This window comes from Phymastichus coffea, unplaced genomic scaffold, assembly GCF_024137745.1.
Source record: "Phymastichus coffea isolate CEN01 unplaced genomic scaffold, Cenicafe_Pcof_1.1 PCOF00110, whole genome shotgun sequence".
NCBI lineage: Eukaryota > Metazoa > Arthropoda > Insecta > Hymenoptera > Eulophidae > Phymastichus > Phymastichus coffea.
Window position 1 is genome coordinate 774,385 of NW_026706921.1, and position 20,714 is coordinate 795,098.

Here is a 20,714-nt window from a genome sequence, read left to right on the forward strand (position 1 = left end):
AGCATTATCTTGTTTAGTTGTCAAATATGGCGTTCGAAGCCAAAGATATAAATACGTACTTTAGAAGACGACAAACACAGTAAGTGTCAGGAAAACATATCAATGTTAGAAGTAACGAGCTACGCGTTATCGGTATAAACGAATAAAAATATTTATTCGAATGTATTTGCGGCAAAGAACACTTCAATTTTACGATTCACAACAGCTTTCGATAATTTATAAAATATAATTATCAATAAGAGTATAAAGTGAAGCATTTCTTTTCCACCGTAATTTTTATAATAGCAAATTATGAGAACGTTTTCCGATATTTTTATCACAATTACTCGTTTACCGAGTTTAGATAATTTCTATTTCTTTTTCATCTCCTGGGGCCTTATTCCAATGATGAAAAGTACCTTATACCGATAGTTTATTGCGTGATGGATAATTGAAAACTTGAGGTTTGAAATTTTACTGAATAAATTAAAATATATATCGGTCTTTGGAAAAGATTATAGAAAACTAAATACCGTAGACAATATGCATAAATTTTTTCGTTTCAAATTACAAGCGAGTAGAACGCGTACAGTTGGGTAAGAACACTCATATATATATAAGAGAGCGTGACGAGATGGTTTTACAGATGGGTGCTTATAACTTTCACCGCACAATCGAAAAAAAAATTTTATTATACCCGTTCGTAATATAATGAATAGATTGAAACGAAAAACAATTGAAGTACATTTCACAGTGTCTTGTTCTTTCTAGTTTCTGTCTAAATTTGATATCTACTTTTTTTGACCAGAAAAAATGATAACCTAAAAATTTACAACATTTAAATCATAAGTTTAATCGATAAAAGTACGTTACGAATTTTCAAAAGTCAAATCGTTTTTGACATTACATTGTTTGTTAAGGTTTGAAGAGTACGTGTATCAAGTTTGAAGTCTTAAAATTAATTGAAAAAAATTATAAAAGTAATTTAGTGACACGATGTTGCTTCGCGGCGGCGAATCCGGGTACATTTTGGCAACATTTTTGAAAAAATCTACGATATCCTATAATTTTCAATAAGAAAATCGATTCAGGATTTTTGAATTTAATTATCTTTGTTGTATCAAAATTTCGTTTAAATTCAGTTAAAAATATAAACACAATATAGTTTTCAATGAATTTTTCAATAAGAGGTAAATTATTCCGTTTTATGTTTGAAAAATAGCATAGAAAGGAAATTAAGGGCATCGCATATTTGATGGATAAACTTGTGGGTACAGTGTAGCAGAAGATGAATTTATGCATAATTAGTGCATGGCAATCGCTGTTAAGGACGTAGTTAACATGCTTGTAGGCGATACCTCCTACAAGACTACTATATAGCTCTAGTTAGGAAATATAAATGAAGCAGGATGAATCTAGAAGATTAGATCAACTGACCGAAAAGAAGATAAAGCGCACAAGAGAGAAAGTAAGGGAAGTAATCTTTTCAAAAGATGGCAAGAGGAACGACGCTCATCGAAGAACACGAACAGACGATGGACGTCCACCCTTCTACATTTTTCTCCCTTGCTTTTATGTGCTTTAGTAATACATCTATTTAATCTTTCTCAATGTCTTCAAAGGTGAACGTTTTGAAAATTCGAAAACTTTCCTCACCTATGTAATGAAACAACTGAGCACATTGAGTTGCTTCTGCTTTATTGCTCACTTATGTAGCTATAAGATCATTCTTGAAATGATCTTTCTATATTTTCCAATTTTTACCAAGGTTACCTGTTATACTCGTATTGCTGCCATCAATACTATGCCTTTATGATCGTTATTTTCTTTGCAATCTTTATATTTTTTTCTTTATTTATTTCATAATGATTTTAACATATTTTTTTTATTTTACTTTCAACTGCGCTATGTCAAGTATATTTATTTATTACCAATCAATATATATAAGATGTTAACTATAAAAAAGATATTTACTGAATGGCCGCTGCTATAAACAACAATATATATATATATATATTGTTATAGATTCATGATTTCGTTTTTTAATGAAATATTTTTTGTAAACAAAATAATTTTTATTATGGTAAATAATATATTTTACTAAATTAATTGATTATATATTTACATCTGTCCAACAGACGAATTCAAACGTAGTGTCGTAGCTCTACTTTAACTTGCGTGCAACGCTGCAATGTTGTGTAAGAAAACTACTACGACTTGGGAAATAATAACTGAATGTTACTATAACATATCAGACTCTCACAAGTGACGACATAAGTTCCCAAATTGGACGAAAGATTTTCTTATTCAAACTAGAATACTAACTTGCCTCCTTTTCTCCAGAGATGGCTCTTGGAGTATTATTTTCGTGAATAATAGTGGCGGTGGTGTTGTGGCTCATATGATGTATACAGTTAAGCCAATAAAAAAATTTTCTATTTCTAATAATAGTGGCGTTATTATTTATACTCGTAATTATTTTTGCGCACGGTTACACCTTAACTAATTATTCATAATAATACATATTGATTATATAATGCAAAAAAACAAATATAGGTTGAAATCGCTACCGAATTCATTCAAATAATAAATTAATAATTTATGTTATTTTTTTATGTTGATTTTAACATAATTAAAGATTCATTGTATCACGATAACAAATGAATATAGAACACTTTCAAATGGAGAAATCGATTGGACATTGAAAGCCTTGTATATCTAAAACATAATCCATTTTGAAGTATAGAATATTATTATACAAACACTTGTGTTCGGACTCTATCTATGCTAAAACAGTTGTGACGATTTATCTATGTGTAACAAACGTCGAGCCACGGCGCGTAAGGAACGAGGAAATAAATCGTGCGCGCGAGAAAATAGGCCGTGATGACCGCCGGGTGTGTCGGGCGGCAACTTATCAGCTAGCGTTAAGCTAATGAGCCCGCAATAAAAAGAAACGGGGATGTTTGGGGAAACCCGGTACGCGCGCGTGTCGGCCACATGTTTGGGCCGGGGAAAGGACCGTTCGAGCACGTCCGAAAGGGAAAGAAAAATATGGGCCCCCTTTCTTTTTTTTTTTTATGGATTCTTAATTTCGCGTGGTTGTCTCTTCGCCAGTGAGCTGTAGGGAGCAGTCTCGGGTATCCAAATCAGATAAAAACAAAAAAAATTTTGTACGCGGCGCCTTATGCGTGCAAGGCCTTACATTTAGATGGCACGCGAGATTGGCGAAGGAGTGATCGGGGAGGCGATGCGCCTGTTAAGCGAAAAACAAAAAAAAAATTATATGGGGCCATCGATTCGCTTCGGTCTCGCTCGCGACTTGAGCTCGGGCGAAGGCAAAGTGTGTTTTCGTCGCCATGTTTGCTGATGTCAGCTCTCAGGAACTAATCCGGGAGGCTGCTAGACCCCACGTGAAGCAAGTGGCTTCCGAGTTCTCGCGGGTCGAAGAGAGAGACAGAAGAGGCCAGCCGGTTGACCTCTGGTCGAAAGGCTGATGGGCGAGAGTGCGAGCGGGGGCGGGGGCGGAGCGAGAGTGCGCGCGGCGCGTTAAGGCCCAATAGGAACAACTACGCGGAAAATTCGGCGAGGGAGGGGTAGGGCCGGAAAGGCTCGAGAGGATGCGAGCGAGAAAAATAAAAGGAACGAGTCAGTCTGCGCTCGGCCGCTCTTTCGCCGAAACTAGGAGGGTCGCTGCCCCAATCACTCTTCGAGTCGCGAGCGTTTTAACCACCGAGCGTGCGCTTTACCTGTTGTAATCTGTTGTTGGTGTGTGCTTATTAATAAAAAAAAAAAAAAACTTCCATAATTGCGCCTTCGACTATTTTTGTTTCTCCTCACCCCTTACACTATGAATTGAAATTACATAAAACCTTTACCCCACTATTTCGTATGTCTATCCCCTCTTCAACCTACAACACCGAAACCGCTGCTTTCAGCGCCACCATAGTGCTTAAAAGCCATGCTCGTCCGGAAAAGAGCGCAGTCTTTCGAGACAGTCCGTTTAACTAGCTTTCTTAGCAGTAACAAACACTAGTAGTAGTAGTACTAATAGTAGTAGTGGTAGAATTAGAAGTAGTTATCCTACGCGCATTTCCAACACAATGGTTTCTATTTCTCATTTTGAAAATACAGTACGTGATTTATGAAAAGTCTATTTCAATTAAGACGCACATAAAAATGATTTATTAGATGGAAAGATATAGCAATACGACAGAGATGTCAAACTTGCACTTCTCATTTACATTCATTTGAAATCAATTTGAGTAATTATATAAAATTCGGCGGAAACTTTAACCCATTACGAGTCATTCCATACCAAATTCAAGGGGACGGAGTTATAACGCAGTTAAAACGCAACACCTTCATCGGACGGCCTCTTTGTGTGCGAGTGATCTTTAAGTGATAAAGAATGTTGTAATCCATGGAACGGTGATATATATTTGGATTATTAATTTCAAGCAAGAATTCGACGGCGCGGCGTTACTTGTACCATGTCGAGTTAATCGCAGAGATAGTCAATTTCACAAACAGTTACAACTTTGAATCCTGTTATCAAGATATTTTACGCGATCGATTCACAAGCGATCTACTGAAAGTGAAATTGGCTAGACGTTAGTATGTTGATATGTTTGCAATATTACGTTCACATTGTTGCAAGAAAATTATATCGCAATAAGAATTAACCATTGTCGATTGCGTTTATTAGTTTTAAGGTTATGCGGGTTTAGATTAATACTTAAATAATTGTAAATAACTGTAAAGATATCAATATTCTGCTTAACATTTTAATAAATTAAGTAGAATTCAAATATGTTGAGTGTCAGGCATTTTACTTCGACTGTGGCGTGTTCCGTGAATAGCTCTCTTGATAACAAGTAAAAAAGCGCGTGCAATACTCGTAACGAGTAAACCTATTTCTCTCTTCCGCGAACAATCTGTCTACCTTTTGGTGAAAGCCGACAGCCGTGCATTTTTCTTAGCGCCGCAGAGCACGAGCGAGCGAGAGACCGTCGATCAAGAACGTGAAATCTGAGATGGATTACTGCAATTTCCTAACGCTCTGGCAGTCGGTCAACCATGTCTTATTCGCGCCACTCGCGCGCACTCACGTGCATGCGCGACTGATGACTTTTGTTTGAGGCGCGCGCACAGGAAGCTCGCATCTTTAATTCGCTACTCATTTGCCCTCGGTCCCCTCGACGGTTGCTCAATTCACACATATCTCCCAGTTGCTGTTAATCCTCGGTTTCCAATTTCTCTTCCACTTCCTCGCGGCTCATCCCAATCGTCTCGAACAGCTTCTTGTGCACGAGCGCGCCGGCTTTCGCGGCCACCGGCCAGTCGATTTCCTGCGGCTCATCGTCCTTCGTGTGCCCTTGTAACGTATACCGCGGATGCACAATCGGATTTCGCTCGCGCGTCGGATACTCAAACAGACCGGGCGTGCCTCATTAACGCCAACGCAATAACAACGCCAGGAAAGCGCAAGCGCTAGCCGTATTCGCGGCTAATTGATTGCTATCGGATCACGTTTAAGACAACTTTGCTTTATCGCTACGTAAGTAATCGTCTCGGCCGCGGTCAGATGGTTGCTCTTATGTACTCGTGCCATGACATTCTGATGTGAATGCCGAATTAGTCATTTCTATTTTAGTGACAGACTCGCGAGCGCTTCCCTACTAAGCAATTAGGATTTAGCCATTGTTGTCGTTTCGTAAACTTGAAAAAAGAAGAAAATAATTGAATGCCCAAAGAAGCAATGTGCTTTTGGATATGCCGCGAGCGTGTCCGTGAATAAAAATAGATGCTTCTTTTTCTAACCACAACCGCCACGAATAAATTAGATAAAAGCAATGCAATAAGGAAAGCCACGGTGGGAATATCCAAAGCGGAGAAAAGAGGTTCTTAGTAAAAACACCGGCTGCGTTCTGAAGTTTTCGGCGAGAAGAAGAAAAAGCGAGCAAAAGATGGAATCGTAGCGAAGCAAAGTGTATGAATAACGCCGGTGGTAAACAAATCGCAAAGAAAAATTTCTCTAATCTTTTTGTCCTTCACGTCTGACAATTCATAACTTATTTTTTTGCGGAGACTTACTTAGTCTGCGACGAGAAAAGAAACTTTATGGTAATTTAATTTTTCAATCACGGCTTCGCGGCTGCTAAATCACCATGCGCGTGATCGAATTGCCCGTATCGCATCATTTGCGAACTTCGAGCGTGCATTTCGTTCCGTGATGTATCGTCGCGGACCCCAATTGTGATTTTTCACACCAAGCCCTTGTCAAAGCAATGAATCGCCGCACTCGTGCCTTCGCGCGTAGCGAGATAGCGCGAGTGTCGTGTCAGACTCTTTTAATGTATAAACAATTAAAGATACTTATATTATTTCTTAAACTCTTTATTTGCTTAACTTTGAATTAAAATCACAATTTAAGAATTTATTGCAAGTGACAATAGTCGCAAACATAACGTATTTAACGTTTCATACGTGTAAAGTATATATAATAATACTATGCAAGCATAAAGTCTCTGCACTACAGAGAGAATCGAAGACTAGACTGAATATTGATTGAATTAATGCATGTAGCAATAGATTAAGCCACTTTAAAGTTTTCAACAGAGAATATTTAAAAATTTATCAAAGCTTCCCTCGAAAGCAAACGTATGAAAAAGCATTTAATTACTTCAGAATAAGCAATTAGCGTCTTTCTATATAAAAATATAATTATTACTTCTAGACGGACGTTAGAAATAATTAACATCTGTAAATATTATTGAATAGAAGAAAGAGTGAAATGAGAATGTATGACGATATCACAGAATCATGACCGTTTTGAACTTTAAAGTGTCTATATCGATTATATTTACGAGCAATAAGAGAATTTATTTGCCCAGAATCACATTATTAATTTCAGCAAACTTGAAAATCTTTCTGGTCCTCTAATTTGGAATGGATTGAGATTCTGTAATTTTATTTTAATATTATATTTACAGCCATCACGTCATTGAAGGATAAAGTTTATCTATCATTAATTTTGGTTTTATTGTGACACAGAATCTACTTTTTGCTTGAAAAGTACCGTGTAGCATTGTTTGTTACATTTTCATATTATTTATCTATACACGCAAAGGAGGAACATTCAAGATTACTTTTTTTGGGAATAATTTCAGTAAACTTTCTTTGGAACTGGTCGCAAACGTGTGCGTGTGTCATTTTCACCAATTTTTGTGCAATACAATGTTCGTATAATATTGTTAAGGATTGTCCACATAATCAAAATTTTATACTTCATCGCCTTCTTCGGTACTTTTGTCCTTCAAAGATGGCAAGCTCGAAGGTCATTTCTTAAATAAATGCGAAAATTCATTACTGATTTCTCGCACGAGATTCTGATCCTCTTGACTTTCAGGTCCTTCCTCGCAGAAAATTCTAAACCAAAAAATTCAGTGTTAATATACTTGTATCCGTTTCAAAGATTTAACTTATAAAATAATACGATACCGTGTAAAACATTTTAAAACATCGTCACAGCGATGCTGATGTTCGTCATAACTAGCAGTTTTTAATACTCTACGACAAAGTTCTAAATATTGTCTCCTTTTCTCTCCAGGTGATATGTCAAAAAGTTGGCGTAATATAATATCAACTAAAACTTTAATATCGTTTGTGTAAAAAAGAGAGGCTGTTTCATCAGTTTCAAATAAATCAATAAAAAGCTTCAGGATGGAATCTGGAGGCGCAGGCTCATGATCAAATATTCTTACTGGATCAACTGTAATACAAAAAAGGAATATAATTTATTTCTGTCAACATTTCCATCAATAAAAAAATATGACGAGAATTCATACTTTCTCTATTCAGCAGGAATAAAATTTTTTCAGTAAAAGTTTTTGCAACAGATCGTTGTTTGAGGGCTTCCATTACGACATTTTCTGAATCACGAAACTGTAAGTTGTATGAAAGTATTAAATTGACAAACAAGTCTGGTATTTGATCGTCCAAATCGGTATCTGGCGGATTTTCAATCAAATCCAACAGGAATGATATAAATTCAGCACCTAGTTGTTCTACCAAATTAAATTCTTATTAATAAATTTGTGTTTACTAAGTTTACAAAAATTTCTTTTAATTTTCATACCAAAATGTGTGATTGGTATGGGTTCACTCATAGAAAAAATCATAGTCAAAAGTAAAGATGAATAGTTCAATTTTGCAACATTTCTTGAGTTGGTTTTCATGTCTCTAAAAATTAAGTAAATATTATCTGACATAATTTTATTTGGCTAAAGTTATATTAAATTTTCATAAATGCTACCTTGCAAGCTCCATCGGAAGAATACTTTCCAACATGACTGTTACTACCACAGCATCCAAGCTACACATAACACCAAATGATTGCAACAACAACTGTCTTATAGTCCATCTTGTTTCCATTTGGTAGTACTCAATGAGTGTAGAAACTCCTTGGTATTGATCTTGCTTGAGTATGTGCCTTGACACATTAGCATCTGCATTAGTCTAAAATTTAATACCTTTAATATTTTTTTGTCAATTCAACCATCATTTAAAATTATATTTATTGACATACCAGTATGGATGTAAGCTCTTTGATGTATTCACAAATAGTTGGTTCATCTTCATAAAGCATCCAACTTCTTTGCTGTGAATCTTCTTTGCAAGAAGTTAATTCAGTGAAAATAATTTTCAATCTATTAGCATCATAGGTTTCATCAATGTTCAATTTAGTTAAATTTAATGGCACTTGCATCTGAGATAAAATTATATCAAAATAATGACTTAAGTTGGAGGGTAATATTTCTTGAAGACCAGTAAGTACAACAGTTACTGCAACTTTTGACATTTCATAGCTAAGATTGGTGCTGTGGCGTACTTGATCTAAAAGTAAATAAGCTGTTCTTGGATTTATTTCTGTCAAACTGGAAGATCTACTTTTCTCTGGCGATTGACTTGGTGACTTTTTAACACTATTCTCTGAAGAAATTTTGTAAATTTCTTTCTTTTGACTAGACTCTGAGCTTCTACGTTGGTCCTTAAGCTTCAAACATATAACATAATTACAACAAAATACATCAACTTATTAAAAAAACAAAGTTGAAAAGTTTTTACCTTGCTGTCAGATTGTGATTGCTTGCGCTGGTCATGATGTAAATTTTCAGCATTAGTATAAGTAGTAGGTAATGCTTGATTTTGTTCTATATTATTAAAAGTAGTAGGCGGTGCCTTCACTGGTGTTATACTACCAAAATCAGGTGGCAGCGGAGCTTGCTTCTTAGTTTTTTTGCCAACCTCTGCTTGTCTTTTTTTCTCAACTAAACGTAGTAATAAATCTTGCTTATCAATATTTGGAGAAACGCTAGGTTTTTCACTGTTTGAACGCAAACTTTCTATAGCCTCATCCAAAAAATTTATTATAAATTGTGGATGTACTTTTATTGTAGTTACATAGTTAGACGGTATGTAGCCTACTTGGCCTTTATTATTCACTACTTGCCACCAATTCCTTTGTTTTGTATGACTTTGATAAAGTACAAAATGGTCATTTTCCTCAAAGCTTAATGTTTTTGCAAATGTTGCACTAAAGTCATAGAGAGCTTTGAGCATTTCACAGTTATCTGAAAAATAATTTGAGCATATTACAATGAATATATTAAATAAAAGAAGATTTTTTAAACATAATATTCAATATTTAAAAAAAAATGAAACTGTTTCAAAATAAGAAACAGAAAAATCAGTAACATTACTTTTTCTTTTTTTGTGAACAGCACCTGCCATGATATATCCAAACTGGAATTTTTAATTTCACATAAAAATGGATCAGTTTACAAGGCCTCCAGTATAAGTTGCATTTTAGAGCAATATAATTGAAACGTATCAAAGAACATATAAAAATTAATAATTACGTTTACGTAATAATATATTCGAACCATATCTTGCGTAATAAACTCAAAAACTAACACGCATCGTCAAGCACACTTTCAAAAAAAATTAGCTGTCGAAATGATCTGTTCTGCAAACTACGTCATGCAGTGTCCTTGAAACACTAGGGAGTGCAGGGACGAACCTCGCGGGCAAAAGGTGCGCGCGGCACACGGAATTGCAGTTATATATGTAGTTATGCCCCTTCCCCAATTCAATATGTTTAAGAACTCGCGCATACGCGTGGTGCAGCGCTGATGCTATATACATGGTCGGCGAAGATGTTCACTGGGAAAATGATACTCACCTAACCTTAAGTAATTGTCCTCGCCCATCTTGCGACTCTGCTAGTCGGTTAGTTGGTCGTCAATAGAGGAATAATTAATTGGTTAACTGATGAGATTCAGCCAGTAGACAACGCCTAGATATCTAATATCGGTCGTACAGCAAGATTCTTTTTCACTTTCATTCGCGTATATTATGGCACCACACCCCAGAGCACTACATTTTACACTTTTAACCGGTTTCGGTTTTTGTTATCCTTCGTGAGCGAGCGAGCGAAGGGAAACGGAATTGTACATGTTGCAAAGGCGGACCTGTCCCGATAGCGCGGCCGGCAAATTTTTGTCACTTTCCGCAGGTATAACTCGAGAAAGGTATAAGTGTGAGGCCACGAGAGACCTTGGTAATGCTGTTCAATCGATATCAATGTTATTTTGCAACTCCCACTTTTCGCGACTTTACACCGCAGTTGAATGAAAATAAGCATAAGTCACTTTACTACGCATTCACTCAGCTGTTGCTATTGGGACCGGAGCAGACGAAGCTTCGTCAGTGATTACATACGGAGAACGAGCGTCTGGAAAAGCGGGCTCCGCGTATGTTGACGGTCAATTGACAAAAAGAAAATGAGAATTACGATTGGATAAAGAAACTCAGCAGAAAATTGATGATAATCGATTCCGAAAAATCATAGAAAAACTGGGCGTAATCAGTAAGGATAGAAAAACTCGTTAATAATTTTGCGCAATTTAGTTTTCGTTAATAAAAAAGTTCTAAACGTTAAATGCTCCGAGATCAGTATTAAATCGTTAACAAAATTCATGCGCAATTTTTTCCGGGAGGTACAAAATCACATATTGAACAAGAACATCACAGGAATATTTCCTCAGTGTGGAAAGGTCTTAATAAGCGCGATTATTCTCCATGAATTATGCTGGGAGAGGATGTTTGAATAGTATATAAGAGCCAAGGCAATACCGAGCGAAGCTCGCGGCCGCTGTATCGGTTCTAAGGGTCTGTCTCCATAGGGCCTGCCTGAGTCCGTCCGAGCCGGCCGAGATTTTTTATGGGCACGCCATCTCTATAATTTCGTGTTCATGCGTTTCTCGTATTGGCTGCGTCCGATCGGGCTCGTTTATGTAAACGCAGCCATTCACTATGAAACTCGCCATTGGATACGAAATTATAGAGATGGCGTGCCCATAAAAAATCTCGGCCGGCTCGGACGGACTCAGGCAGGCCCTATGGAGACAGACCCTAATGTACTGTACTATCCCGCGCTTCGAACATCCTAACATCCTCCCACAGTATAATTGTGTTTGTTACGCTATTGATGCATAAATAACTAATACGCTTCACGGGAGGAAATAATGTCTTCTTACAAGATATTATGCAATGTATTATTTATCAAACTCTTTAAAAAGTTGATTTGTTCGAAGACCGAAGAAGCCAATCTCTCATTTTAGGAAACGAAATTTAAATTTGAAAGGACCAACCAAAATCTGGAAAATAAGGTGGATAAGAAAGTATTCCACAGTGTAAATTAAACAATTTGACCGTTACAGTGGAACTCGTGTGGTCAAGCTGGTGCATTGTGGAGGTAGAGAAAAACTTTTTTGCACCACATGGAAATTTCTAAAAGTTAAAGAGCGCGTGAAGAAACTGATATAGCAAACGGTTGTAAGCCGATTACTAGTAATCTGGTAATTTTTTAAGGTCGTTATATATATACTATCAACATTAAAATTTGTAAACAAATATGTCTAGAAAAATTATTTTTTTATTATATCTTTGACTGATAAATAACAAGATTAGAGTCGTATAGTGATTTTTTTAATAAAACAAATATGATTTTAAATATTATGAGAACGTTTATTTTTTGAAAACTACAGTGCACGATACATATAGTACAGAAAATAAAAAATAAAAGTTGAATTTTCAACGATTTTCATACATTTTTTTACAGTTTCAGACTTATAGTTATATTTTGACATTTACGTTCCTGTAACAAATTCTTATAGGTATATTATATAAAATCGAATATCATACATGACACATGTTTTATATTCACTATATACACTGCAATATATGTACTATATACACTGAAATATATGTACTATATATACTGCAATTTTCAAAAAATAAACGTTCTCATAATTTATATCGTATTTTTTTTTATTAAAAGAAAAACACATGGGGTTTCAACTTTTTTTATATATCAATCAAAGATTTAATACAAAAATAATTTTACATTTATTTACAAATTTGAATTTCGAGTTTAGGTGGACAATCTTCAAGTTACTATAGATTGATAGTAATATCATAAACGTTTGCCATTCATCTCTTCGCTCCCTTTTTACTTTTTACTCTGGAATCCCTGGATCTATACTATATAGTGCAAAACATCATGTTAACATGTGGTGACGGTTACACAACCTTCTTTCAATTTTTCATGCAAGCGTTGCCTTAAAAAATGAGAAAAGAATTTTTTTTAATCTAAACTGTTGCCTTAAAATATTTACTATACGGAGGACGCAGGTGTTTGTTTACGATTATTTATTTTTCAAAATAAGTACTAATAATATTTTCTTCTATAAAAAAATTTTTTTCTCATTCTTTAAAACAACACTTGCATGAAAAATTGAAAGAAGGTTGTGTGACCGTCACCACATGTTAAAATTATGTTTTGCACGATATTGTAGATCCAGCTCATGGAGACTATACATACACGTATGTAGCAGAGATTCTATATGTAGTCTCCATGATCCAGCCTTTGAAATTTTCGTGAATGTGTCGACAGAAATGAAGCTCTAGTCACGTTAGTCGTTACGCGTGTACGATTCCAAACAAGAATGGCGACGTACGCCTCCGCTGTTAAAGTCTCCGTTGAGGCACCGATTGAAAATCAAATTCAGGAGATTACTTATGATGGCCAAGAAATTTACCAAGCGTGTGTATTGTTGTACTTAATTTTTTAAATAACTGTTTTAATTGGACAGTCTTATACCTCTTTATTTACGATATTATAATCTAAAGCTAACCTCAAACATCTTAATGTATACAATGATGAATATAAATATTTATTTAGTAATTTCAAATATTATGGCATTGTTTTAACCATTCTTTTAAATTTGCTTTTATTTGAAAAGAAAAAAAAAATTTTGCCATGTTTTGATATTTTACAAATTTTACTGGCACGAAGATGTTTTCTATAAAAATATAATTTTTTTGCAAAGGAAAATAGCTAAGTACTTTTTAGCTCAATGGATCCATAAACTATTTAATAAATTGTAGTACCTTTCCAGACCACTTACATTGTCAGAGAATTTGGCTAAAATAGCCCAGCAGATTGATTTTTCCAAGACAGATGGAGAAGATGCTACAGAGTTAGAAAATGGAGAAAAGGCCGAAGAAGATGTAAAGGATCCTGCAAACTTTCAATCATCTCTTTGGCCATGGGATAGTGTCAGAAATAAGTTGAGGTGTGAATAATAATTATCTGAAATATACTGAGCCAGGAATTAAAATTAATCAAAATTAAATTTCTTTTATAGGAATGCTCTAACAGAAGTATGTGTTTTGGCTGATGTTCTTGCTGTTGCCAAAGAAAAGAGATACATGGTACTTGATCCAGTTCCACAGGAAAAACCTGAAGAAAAACATTTGATTCAAGTGCTTGCTAAAAAGAAAGCATTAGCTGGTGCAGCACAAGTTTTACTCATGGGTGCTGATAGGATGAAGAGCTGTCAAAACGAATCAGCTAGAAATCGTTCAAGTCCAGACTTTCACATAGAATTATTAAGACTTCGACAAAACTGGAGATTGAAAAAAGTTTCAAACTCAATTATTGGAGATCTAAGTTACCGTACAGCAGGATCAAAATACAGTCAATCTGGAATGTTTGAAATTACAAAAGCAGAGGAAGAAGAAAAAAGTTTAACTAGCCCTCCTGGTTCCCCTAATTCGAGTTTACCTGTACAGCCAACTCCTCCTTCAACTAAAAATGCTTCTGCATTACGAGTTACTATTCCAAGTGAACTTGAAGGATATGCCTACATTGAAGTATTGTGTAAAAAAGGTAAATTGTTACTATAATTTTTTTCACTTTTATAATTGATTTTTCATATTACAGATCAAGAAGCCCTTTGTAGTGCCAATCTTAATTGGTTAAATACTGGAGCTGGAAATAAACCTGATCCAGATAAAAACTGGCAAGAAAAGCTAGAAGCAGCACAAAACGTCCTATTTTGTAAAGAATTGTTCAGTCAACTAGCAAGGGAGGCAGTACATTTAAGGGCACCTATTCCACATATGGTTGTTGGTAACCGTATAATGGCTACAGTGAGTAAATTTGGATTTTATTATTAAAATAATCAAATAACTTTTAAGTGAAAATTTTATTATCTACAGGTTTTTCCAGGCATTCAGCTCATTATTATTTTACGACATAGTACTGGAAATGACAAAAAACCAGTACCACAAAGCACAGATCATGATCACGTTTTGGAACACTCTTTACATCAGCTATTAAGAGAAATGCATCATAAAAATACACACCATCCATTTCCACATCCATCATCAGGTCCTCTTGGTCCAAGTAAAAGAAGATGTTTAGCAGGTCCAACAGCAGCAGATCGTCATGAACTTCTTGAAATGACAAAGAGTCAAACTCTTTTAGAACAAATTATTCAACAAGCGCAACATTTTGTTATGAGGTCGCGAGCGGAATATGTTTTGGATACCATAGCAAAAGAAGTTAAAGATCCACTTATTGTTACTCATTGGAATGCTCTTAATTCACCTACTCAGTCTAGTGTTAGGATAATAATTTTAACCCATGGTTATGACCAAATAATGCGAACTTCGTTAGTAGTACACGTTAATGAAAAATCGTTAAAATGCGTCTGTAAGGATGGCAGAGTTATGCATATGAGTTATGAGCCACAGGAATTGCGTAATCTTTTAATGTGCCAAGTATGTTTCTATAGATTATCATGACATTTCATTTTATTGTATTATAATTTAATTAATTTCTTTGCAGATTAATCAACATCAAATCAGTGCAATACAGGGTCTTGCAAAATGTATGGGTTGGCAATTTTTGGCCAACAGTCCACATCTTGGTCTAGGAGCTGTAGAACCATTAGGAAATGCCAGTAGTTGTATACTAGCATCACCTATTGGAGACAGGTATTAAATAACGTCATTTATACATTCAAGTAATACTATATAACATAAACTTCAGAGTAATCACGTACACAATTTATTTACAGAATGATAGCTGTAAGGTGTGAGCAAACAGGAATTCAAGTTTCGATAGCTCATTCTCCAAGAAAAGACTTTTTCCCTGGACGATTAGTACGAGAAAGAAAATGGGAAAATCTTGGGGGTTCTTTCAAAGAAGTCAGGTGGGACAAAATGGAGGGAAAGAATTTCTTAAATAAAATGGAATTGTTAATGGCATCTTTGACTAGCTCGTAAATAACAGATTAAAAAGTTAAAGATAAATAGATGAAGTACAACAGGGTGAAGATTTGATATTGGTGATCAACTTCTGTAACCTCATAGTGTTTTTATGTTTGAATAGATAATTGATAAAAATCTGATGAAACAAAAATAGGCAGATTTATATACAAGTATTATCGTGAGTAGTATATGAATTGGATCTTGTTTGTTTTAATTTATTTATTACATGTATTGAAAAAGTTTTCATTGACTTCTACAATTTTTTTTTGTTGAAAAACTTAAAAAGCAAAAATTACAAATAAACAAATCATATATTTCTATGAAAATGTTTTTATTCTTATTATGTTGGATGACAATTGAATATTTTATGTGACAACTTTTCTTACAGTATAATGTGAACGTTACAAAAGACAAATTCTACATCACATTTTATAAATAGTAATAAATTAAATTTATAATGTTACTTATCCTTTTAAACTTTATGCATTTGAGTAAAAAGTTTAATACACTTTGATAAATAGTCGATTTATTTTACATAAGTTTTAACTAATAACTTCATTATTACTTTGTTCTAAATGATTTGGATTTTACTGATACCAAAAACCGACAACAATTGAACTCCATTGCAATAGAAAATTATTATCAACACTGTAATACTTTAAGTGAACTTAGAATTGGTACTCATTTAATACAATGGTAGAATCGTTATTTTCATTTAAGACAACTTCTTCTTATGACTTATCGTCAATGTAATTCAATTAAGTAAAAAAATTAATTTCATACAACATTTGTACTTGTCGTATTATTTAGTATATCCATATTCTTGCTTTTCCTTTGATAAATTAGTTTATTGTTTAGAATGTGAATATGTTACTGTTTTCAATAACTTTATATAAATATTAGTTTTCTGTAAGTATACATTTTTCACAGTGACAAGTAATAAACTGCACTTAATCAGTCTCAATCTTTAATAAAACATTGCATTAAATTATGTACTCTACCACCAGCAACATTATAAGCAACAGCTGTTGTAATTAACAGAACACTATACACAGAAAACAAACTTGCAGCATAATGCTCATAACTATTCAATAGAGTCATACAAGAAGCAAACATGTGAGAACCAACCACCCAAGTTATTTGGAACCAGTTTTTTTTATCAAGAGCTGAGAAAAATATAACTCCCCAAAATGCGTGAAGCACAATGAAACACAATGTAGTTGCTGCTGATATTAGGAAAAAATATTCGTTGCCTTGAATTAGACCCATAGTACCAGGACCCATTGCATCAGCTAAAACATTAACCAAAGCAAAAGCACCGCTCATTAAACCAAATCCTAATCCACAGACATAAGCAAAAACATCTCGACTGTCAGCTACATGAGCAGTTGTCACTTTTTCTAAGCCTTTTTCAGCTTTCCTTAGTGCTTTGTAAAGGAAGTACCTGAAATAATTTTAAAAAATGAAATATAGAAATACTTGATGTCATTGCATAAAAAAATATGACTACCTGAAACACTCTTGCAGGATGACAGAGTAAAATATTCCTGTCCATATGTAATCTTGTAGAGGAACAATAATGTAGTAGAGTACAGAAGATAAGAGTAAAGAAATAAGCCAGAAGAATGCACTTGCAATCAGCATGATTATACGAATGGGTTCAGATGCAACAGTCAAACTAAACATTGCAAAAGGTGGTCCAAATGCCAGCAAAGCACACCCAAAAGACTCCATTAAAGTCATCTTGTTGATATTTTTACAAAATCAACACAGATCAAAGTATCTAACTGAAAAGTAACCAACAAATATTAAAAACCGCTATTCGATGGTAACAATGGCCAAATTGTTATTCAAAATCACGGCGATAAGAAGGAAATAGTAATGTTATAGTTACATAAATATAAAAGTCGTTTTTCAGAATTGTTAATGAACTTTTTGTAGAAGTTGTATCTATTTAATACAAATACACAATTGTATACTGATGATACAATATTGATACTGCTCAAAATAAACAGCTGTATAGTGCTACCTATTTATCGTTATAGTACCAAGTCTTCACTCGTACAGCGCGCTCCAGGACTTCTGATCGAAAAATCTCTTCCAAGATCCGCACTAAACCGCAAAAATAGTGAAATAATTTTTAGAGGAAACCCTGGCACGCTCATATGCCCTAGACTCCTAGGTACATGTGTGGCGGTCGAGCCCCGGTTGGTGCCGCCACCTGCGGGCCTGGATCAGCGGCGGGAGAGGCGTCTCCGATTTGAATTAGCCGGATTAGGAGGCGAGGCTTAGGGGGATGATGGCCAGATAATCCAGTTAGTCTGGTCATTCCTAAGCGGCTCATACGATCACATTCCGGCCTGGCGGCCTATATAAGGTCGTCCATCGCAATACAAGGGGAGTATCAATCGAACTGCTGTCCGTCGTCAACCCGAACGCTTCGTCATCGCCTACAACCGCTACCAGGACGCAACAGGACTCATCATCGCCGCCGAGGAACACCATCGTCCGCTCAGCCAAGCGTCATTCGCTCTTTCCAAGCAGGCTTGCCCTGTTTGTGACGCTCACGGCCCCCGACGCGGGCGAGCTTCCGCACGCCGCTGTACTGCGCCATTTGAAAGAAGGAATAAAGATTTTTCAGTGTCTAAGCAGAATTTGATTCTGACGTGATCTTCCGCGCATTCCCTGCCACTTCCTCTATCCGGGACGAGTGTGGCTGCACTCGCCAACAACAGCCAAACATGTATGCACCGTCCGAGGCGTCAGCGTTACCGCTGAAAAATCTATATTGGGTCCCTAGAAATGATACCACCAAATATCTGTGGTTTAATCAGAGTTCCTAGTTCCATTGACAATATTCCCAAACTGTGCTGTCTGCTTAATCAGTGGTAGTCAAATAAAATTGATGAATAGCTCATCAGTACTCAATTAAGTCAACTATGGCTGAACTTGACTACCACTGATCGAGCAAGCAGTAGTTTGGAAATATCTTCCGAACTAAGAATTTGATTGGAACGACAGATATTTGGTGGAATCTTGGTGGAATCTTGGTGGAATAATTTCTAGGAACCCGAGAGATTTTTCAGCGGTAACGCTGGTATGCATATATACTGCTATTATTAAGCTTGTGCTAGTCGAGTATAGCCTGTAGAATGATAATATTATAGACGTACAAGTAGTTTAGTCAGGTTATGTTTATTATAAAAACTATGCTAATCATCAATGAGAGGAGAATATTTTATTAATGATACTAAAATCAAATAGAAGAATGATTTTGTGGGAAGAAGATTCGACGGATTATTTTGTCCATTTGACAAATGTATCTAAACATTTCTACTTAGGGCTTGGCTTAGCTGTCATGTCAAGTGGATTTATAGGTCAGTATTGGTATAAAATATTTATTTTACTAGAAATGTACTCTAATTTTAATTGTTTATTTGCTTATTTTCTCAGTTTATAAATTTTTATTAAATTGTATGACTAATAGATTTATTTGATATTTATACAATTGAATTTCAACTTACTTTTTTATTTGCTCTCTACAACTGATTGTGATCTTTCAGGAACAAGTTTTATAATAAAAAAGAAAGCTCTCATTAGATTACAGAGGTATGGATGGCTGAGAGCCGGTGCTGGTGGATTTGGATATTTGCGACAATGGATTTGGTGGGCTGGCTTATTATCAAGTTAGTATCGATCAAGGTATTTTTAACAGTCTGCATGCTGTATACTTTATTAAATTATACTTTTTTTATAGTGGGCATTGGAGAAGTAGCTAATTTTGCAGCATATGCATTTGCGCCTGCAACTCTTGTGACACCACTTGGAGCATTAAGCGTATTAGTATCAGCAATTTTAGCTTCAATTTACCTCAATGAGCACTTGAACTTATTGGGAAAAGTAAACAAAAATTTTTTTAATATTCCCAGTGCTATTTTTATGTAACATGATAATGATATTTTCAGCTTGGATGCTTACTATGCATTCTGGGATCAATAGTCTTGGTACTTCATGCCCCAAAAGAAGAACAAATCGAAAGTATAGAAGATTTAACATTCAAAATGCAAAATTCTGCATTTGTGACTTACACCATATTAGTTGTTATAGGCTGTTTTGCAGTTGTATTCTATTTTGGGCCACTGTATGGTAAGAGCAACATAATAGTTTACATTCTTTTGTGTTCATCAATGGGTTCTTTGTCAGTAATGAGCTGCAAAGGCTTGGGATTAGCTTTAAAGGAAACAATGGATGGTAAAAATGAGATGACCAATTGGCTGACATGGGTTTTACTTTTTGTGCTCATTCTATGTATTATGGTTCAAATGAACTACCTCAATAAGTCATTAGATTTATTTAATACAAGTGTGGTGACACCAATTTATTATGTATTTTTTACAACTTTTGTGATAATTGCCTCAGCAATATTATTTAGAGAATGGGAGTGCATGAGTAGTGAAGATGTCATAGGTTGTCTTTGTGGCTTTTTGACTGTAATAATTGCAATATTTTTATTGAATGCTTTTAAAGATATGGATGTTAGTTACAATGATGTAAAACAAATTTTTAGGCCAAAACGGGAAATTATTGCTCAAAGTATTGGATGGGATGATCATAGTGAAAATGGGCAAATTAGATATGATTCAGGGCACAATTATGGTAGCAGTATAGCAAGATCAATGTGACGTTACATAGATTAGATTATAGACTTTTGTACACATATCACAATTGCTTTTGCCACAAAAAATGTCGGAAAACATAGGTATAGTCTAGTCAATATTACAAATTACAAATGACTATGTCCCAGGCATTTTCACAATACTTTACTTTTCATGAAATAGTTGTGAAAAGTATGCTTATTGTAAAATAAAATGCTAAATAAGACTGTAATTTATAAGAAAACACTACGTATACATAAGCAGGAATTGATGTCCCAATTATTATCATGCATATATTTTTAAATGCAAATGTAAACTTTCATATTGTTATACCATTAAATACAATTGTTTTTTTATATACATTTAGAAAACATTTATTTCAATCCTTTATGA

General features: G+C 35.0%; 4 protein-coding genes across 13 annotated transcripts; 2 read left to right on the forward strand and 2 right to left on the reverse strand.

Moving 5' to 3' along the window:
* Window positions 1-6,375: 6,375 nt before the first annotated feature.
* Window positions 6,376-10,720, reverse strand: LOC131670470 (NCK-interacting protein with SH3 domain). 3 transcript variants are annotated; one of them, XM_058946083.1, is made up of 9 exons: window positions 9,903-10,024; window positions 9,744-9,786; window positions 9,109-9,614; window positions 8,570-9,037; window positions 8,297-8,499; window positions 8,120-8,223; window positions 7,830-8,048; window positions 7,483-7,753; window positions 6,376-7,410 (listed from the first exon to the last, which is right to left on the reverse strand). In XM_058946083.1, exons 1-9 carry the CDS (start codon window positions 9,927-9,929, stop codon window positions 7,320-7,322), a joined length of 1,932 nt encoding a protein of 643 aa, XP_058802066.1. In that variant the 5' UTR covers window positions 9,930-10,024; the 3' UTR covers window positions 6,376-7,319. The 3 variants fall into 3 exon arrangements, with proteins under 3 accessions (XP_058802066.1, XP_058802067.1, XP_058802068.1); XM_058946084.1 differs by lacking the exons at window positions 9,744-9,786; window positions 9,903-10,024 and adding an exon at window positions 10,226-10,720; XM_058946085.1 differs by lacking the exon at window positions 9,744-9,786 and having other exon boundaries at window positions 9,903-10,028.
* A 1,872-nt stretch (window positions 10,721-12,592) lies between these two features.
* LOC131670469 (mediator of RNA polymerase II transcription subunit 17) lies at window positions 12,593-15,807 on the forward strand. The gene is made up of 9 exons (XM_058946082.1): window positions 12,593-12,626; window positions 12,903-12,930; window positions 13,001-13,150; window positions 13,506-13,682; window positions 13,755-14,278; window positions 14,333-14,541; window positions 14,611-15,174; window positions 15,242-15,390; window positions 15,474-15,807. Exons 1-9 carry the CDS (start codon window positions 12,608-12,610, stop codon window positions 15,679-15,681), a joined length of 2,028 nt encoding a protein of 675 aa, XP_058802065.1. The 5' UTR covers window positions 12,593-12,607; the 3' UTR covers window positions 15,682-15,807.
* A 193-nt stretch (window positions 15,808-16,000) lies between these two features.
* LOC131670473 (gamma-secretase subunit Aph-1) lies at window positions 16,001-17,851 on the reverse strand. Of its 3 annotated transcripts, none has more exons than XM_058946095.1 (3): window positions 17,696-17,842; window positions 17,177-17,449; window positions 16,001-17,110 (listed from the first exon to the last, which is right to left on the reverse strand). In XM_058946095.1, the coding sequence occupies exons 2-3, from the start codon at window positions 17,407-17,409 to the stop codon at window positions 16,627-16,629; spliced, it is 717 nt and encodes a 238-aa protein (XP_058802078.1). In that variant the 5' UTR covers window positions 17,410-17,449; window positions 17,696-17,842; the 3' UTR covers window positions 16,001-16,626. The 3 variants fall into 3 exon arrangements, with proteins under 3 accessions (XP_058802078.1, XP_058802076.1, XP_058802075.1); XM_058946093.1 differs by having other exon boundaries at window positions 16,002-17,110; window positions 17,177-17,453; window positions 17,561-17,701; XM_058946092.1 differs by having other exon boundaries at window positions 16,004-17,110; window positions 17,177-17,453; window positions 17,696-17,851.
* Window positions 17,852-18,015: 164 nt separating this feature from the next.
* On the forward strand, window positions 18,016-20,699 carry LOC131670471 (magnesium transporter NIPA2). 6 transcript variants are annotated; one of them, XM_058946089.1, is made up of 5 exons: window positions 18,016-19,043; window positions 19,230-19,352; window positions 19,424-19,566; window positions 19,632-19,812; window positions 19,870-20,699. In XM_058946089.1, the coding sequence occupies exons 1-5, from the start codon at window positions 18,911-18,913 to the stop codon at window positions 20,346-20,348; spliced, it is 1,059 nt and encodes a 352-aa protein (XP_058802072.1). In that variant the 5' UTR covers window positions 18,016-18,910; the 3' UTR covers window positions 20,349-20,699. The 6 variants fall into 6 exon arrangements, with proteins under 6 accessions (XP_058802072.1, XP_058802071.1, XP_058802069.1 ...); XM_058946088.1 differs by having other exon boundaries at window positions 18,016-18,763; window positions 18,931-19,043; window positions 19,632-20,699; XM_058946086.1 differs by having other exon boundaries at window positions 18,016-18,409; window positions 18,834-19,043; window positions 19,632-20,699.
* The last annotated feature ends 15 nt before the right edge of the window (window positions 20,700-20,714 follow it).

Coding starts and splice junctions, on each gene's coding strand:
- LOC131670469 (XM_058946082.1), top strand. Junction 14,279..14,332: donor TGAAGTATTGTGTAAAAAAG/GTAAATTGTTAC, acceptor TTCATATTACAG/ATCAAGAAGCCCTTTGTAGT. Junction 15,175..15,241: donor GTAATCTTTTAATGTGCCAA/GTATGTTTCTAT, acceptor ATTTCTTTGCAG/ATTAATCAACATCAAATCAG.
- LOC131670470 (XM_058946083.1), bottom strand. CDS start 9,929: ATGGTTCGAATATATTATTACGTAAAC. Junction 7,754..7,829: donor ATTCCTGCTGAATAGAGAAA/GTATGAATTCTC, acceptor TTTGTATTACAG/TTGATCCAGTAAGAATATTT. Junction 7,411..7,482: donor GTTTTAAAATGTTTTACACG/GTATCGTATTAT, acceptor TTTTTGGTTTAG/AATTTTCTGCGAGGAAGGAC.
- LOC131670471 (XM_058946086.1), top strand. CDS start 18,911: ATGATACTAAAATCAAATAGAAGAATGATTTTGTGGGAAGAAGATTCG. Junction 19,353..19,423: donor GTGGGCTGGCTTATTATCAA/GTTAGTATCGAT, acceptor CTTTTTTTATAG/TGGGCATTGGAGAAGTAGCT. Junction 19,567..19,631: donor ACTTGAACTTATTGGGAAAA/GTAAACAAAAAT, acceptor TGATATTTTCAG/CTTGGATGCTTACTATGCAT.
- LOC131670473 (XM_058946095.1), bottom strand. CDS start 17,409: ATGACTTTAATGGAGTCTTTTGGGTGTGCTTTGCTGGCATTTGGACCA. Junction 17,111..17,176: donor ATCCTGCAAGAGTGTTTCAG/GTAGTCATATTT, acceptor AAATTATTTCAG/GTACTTCCTTTACAAAGCAC.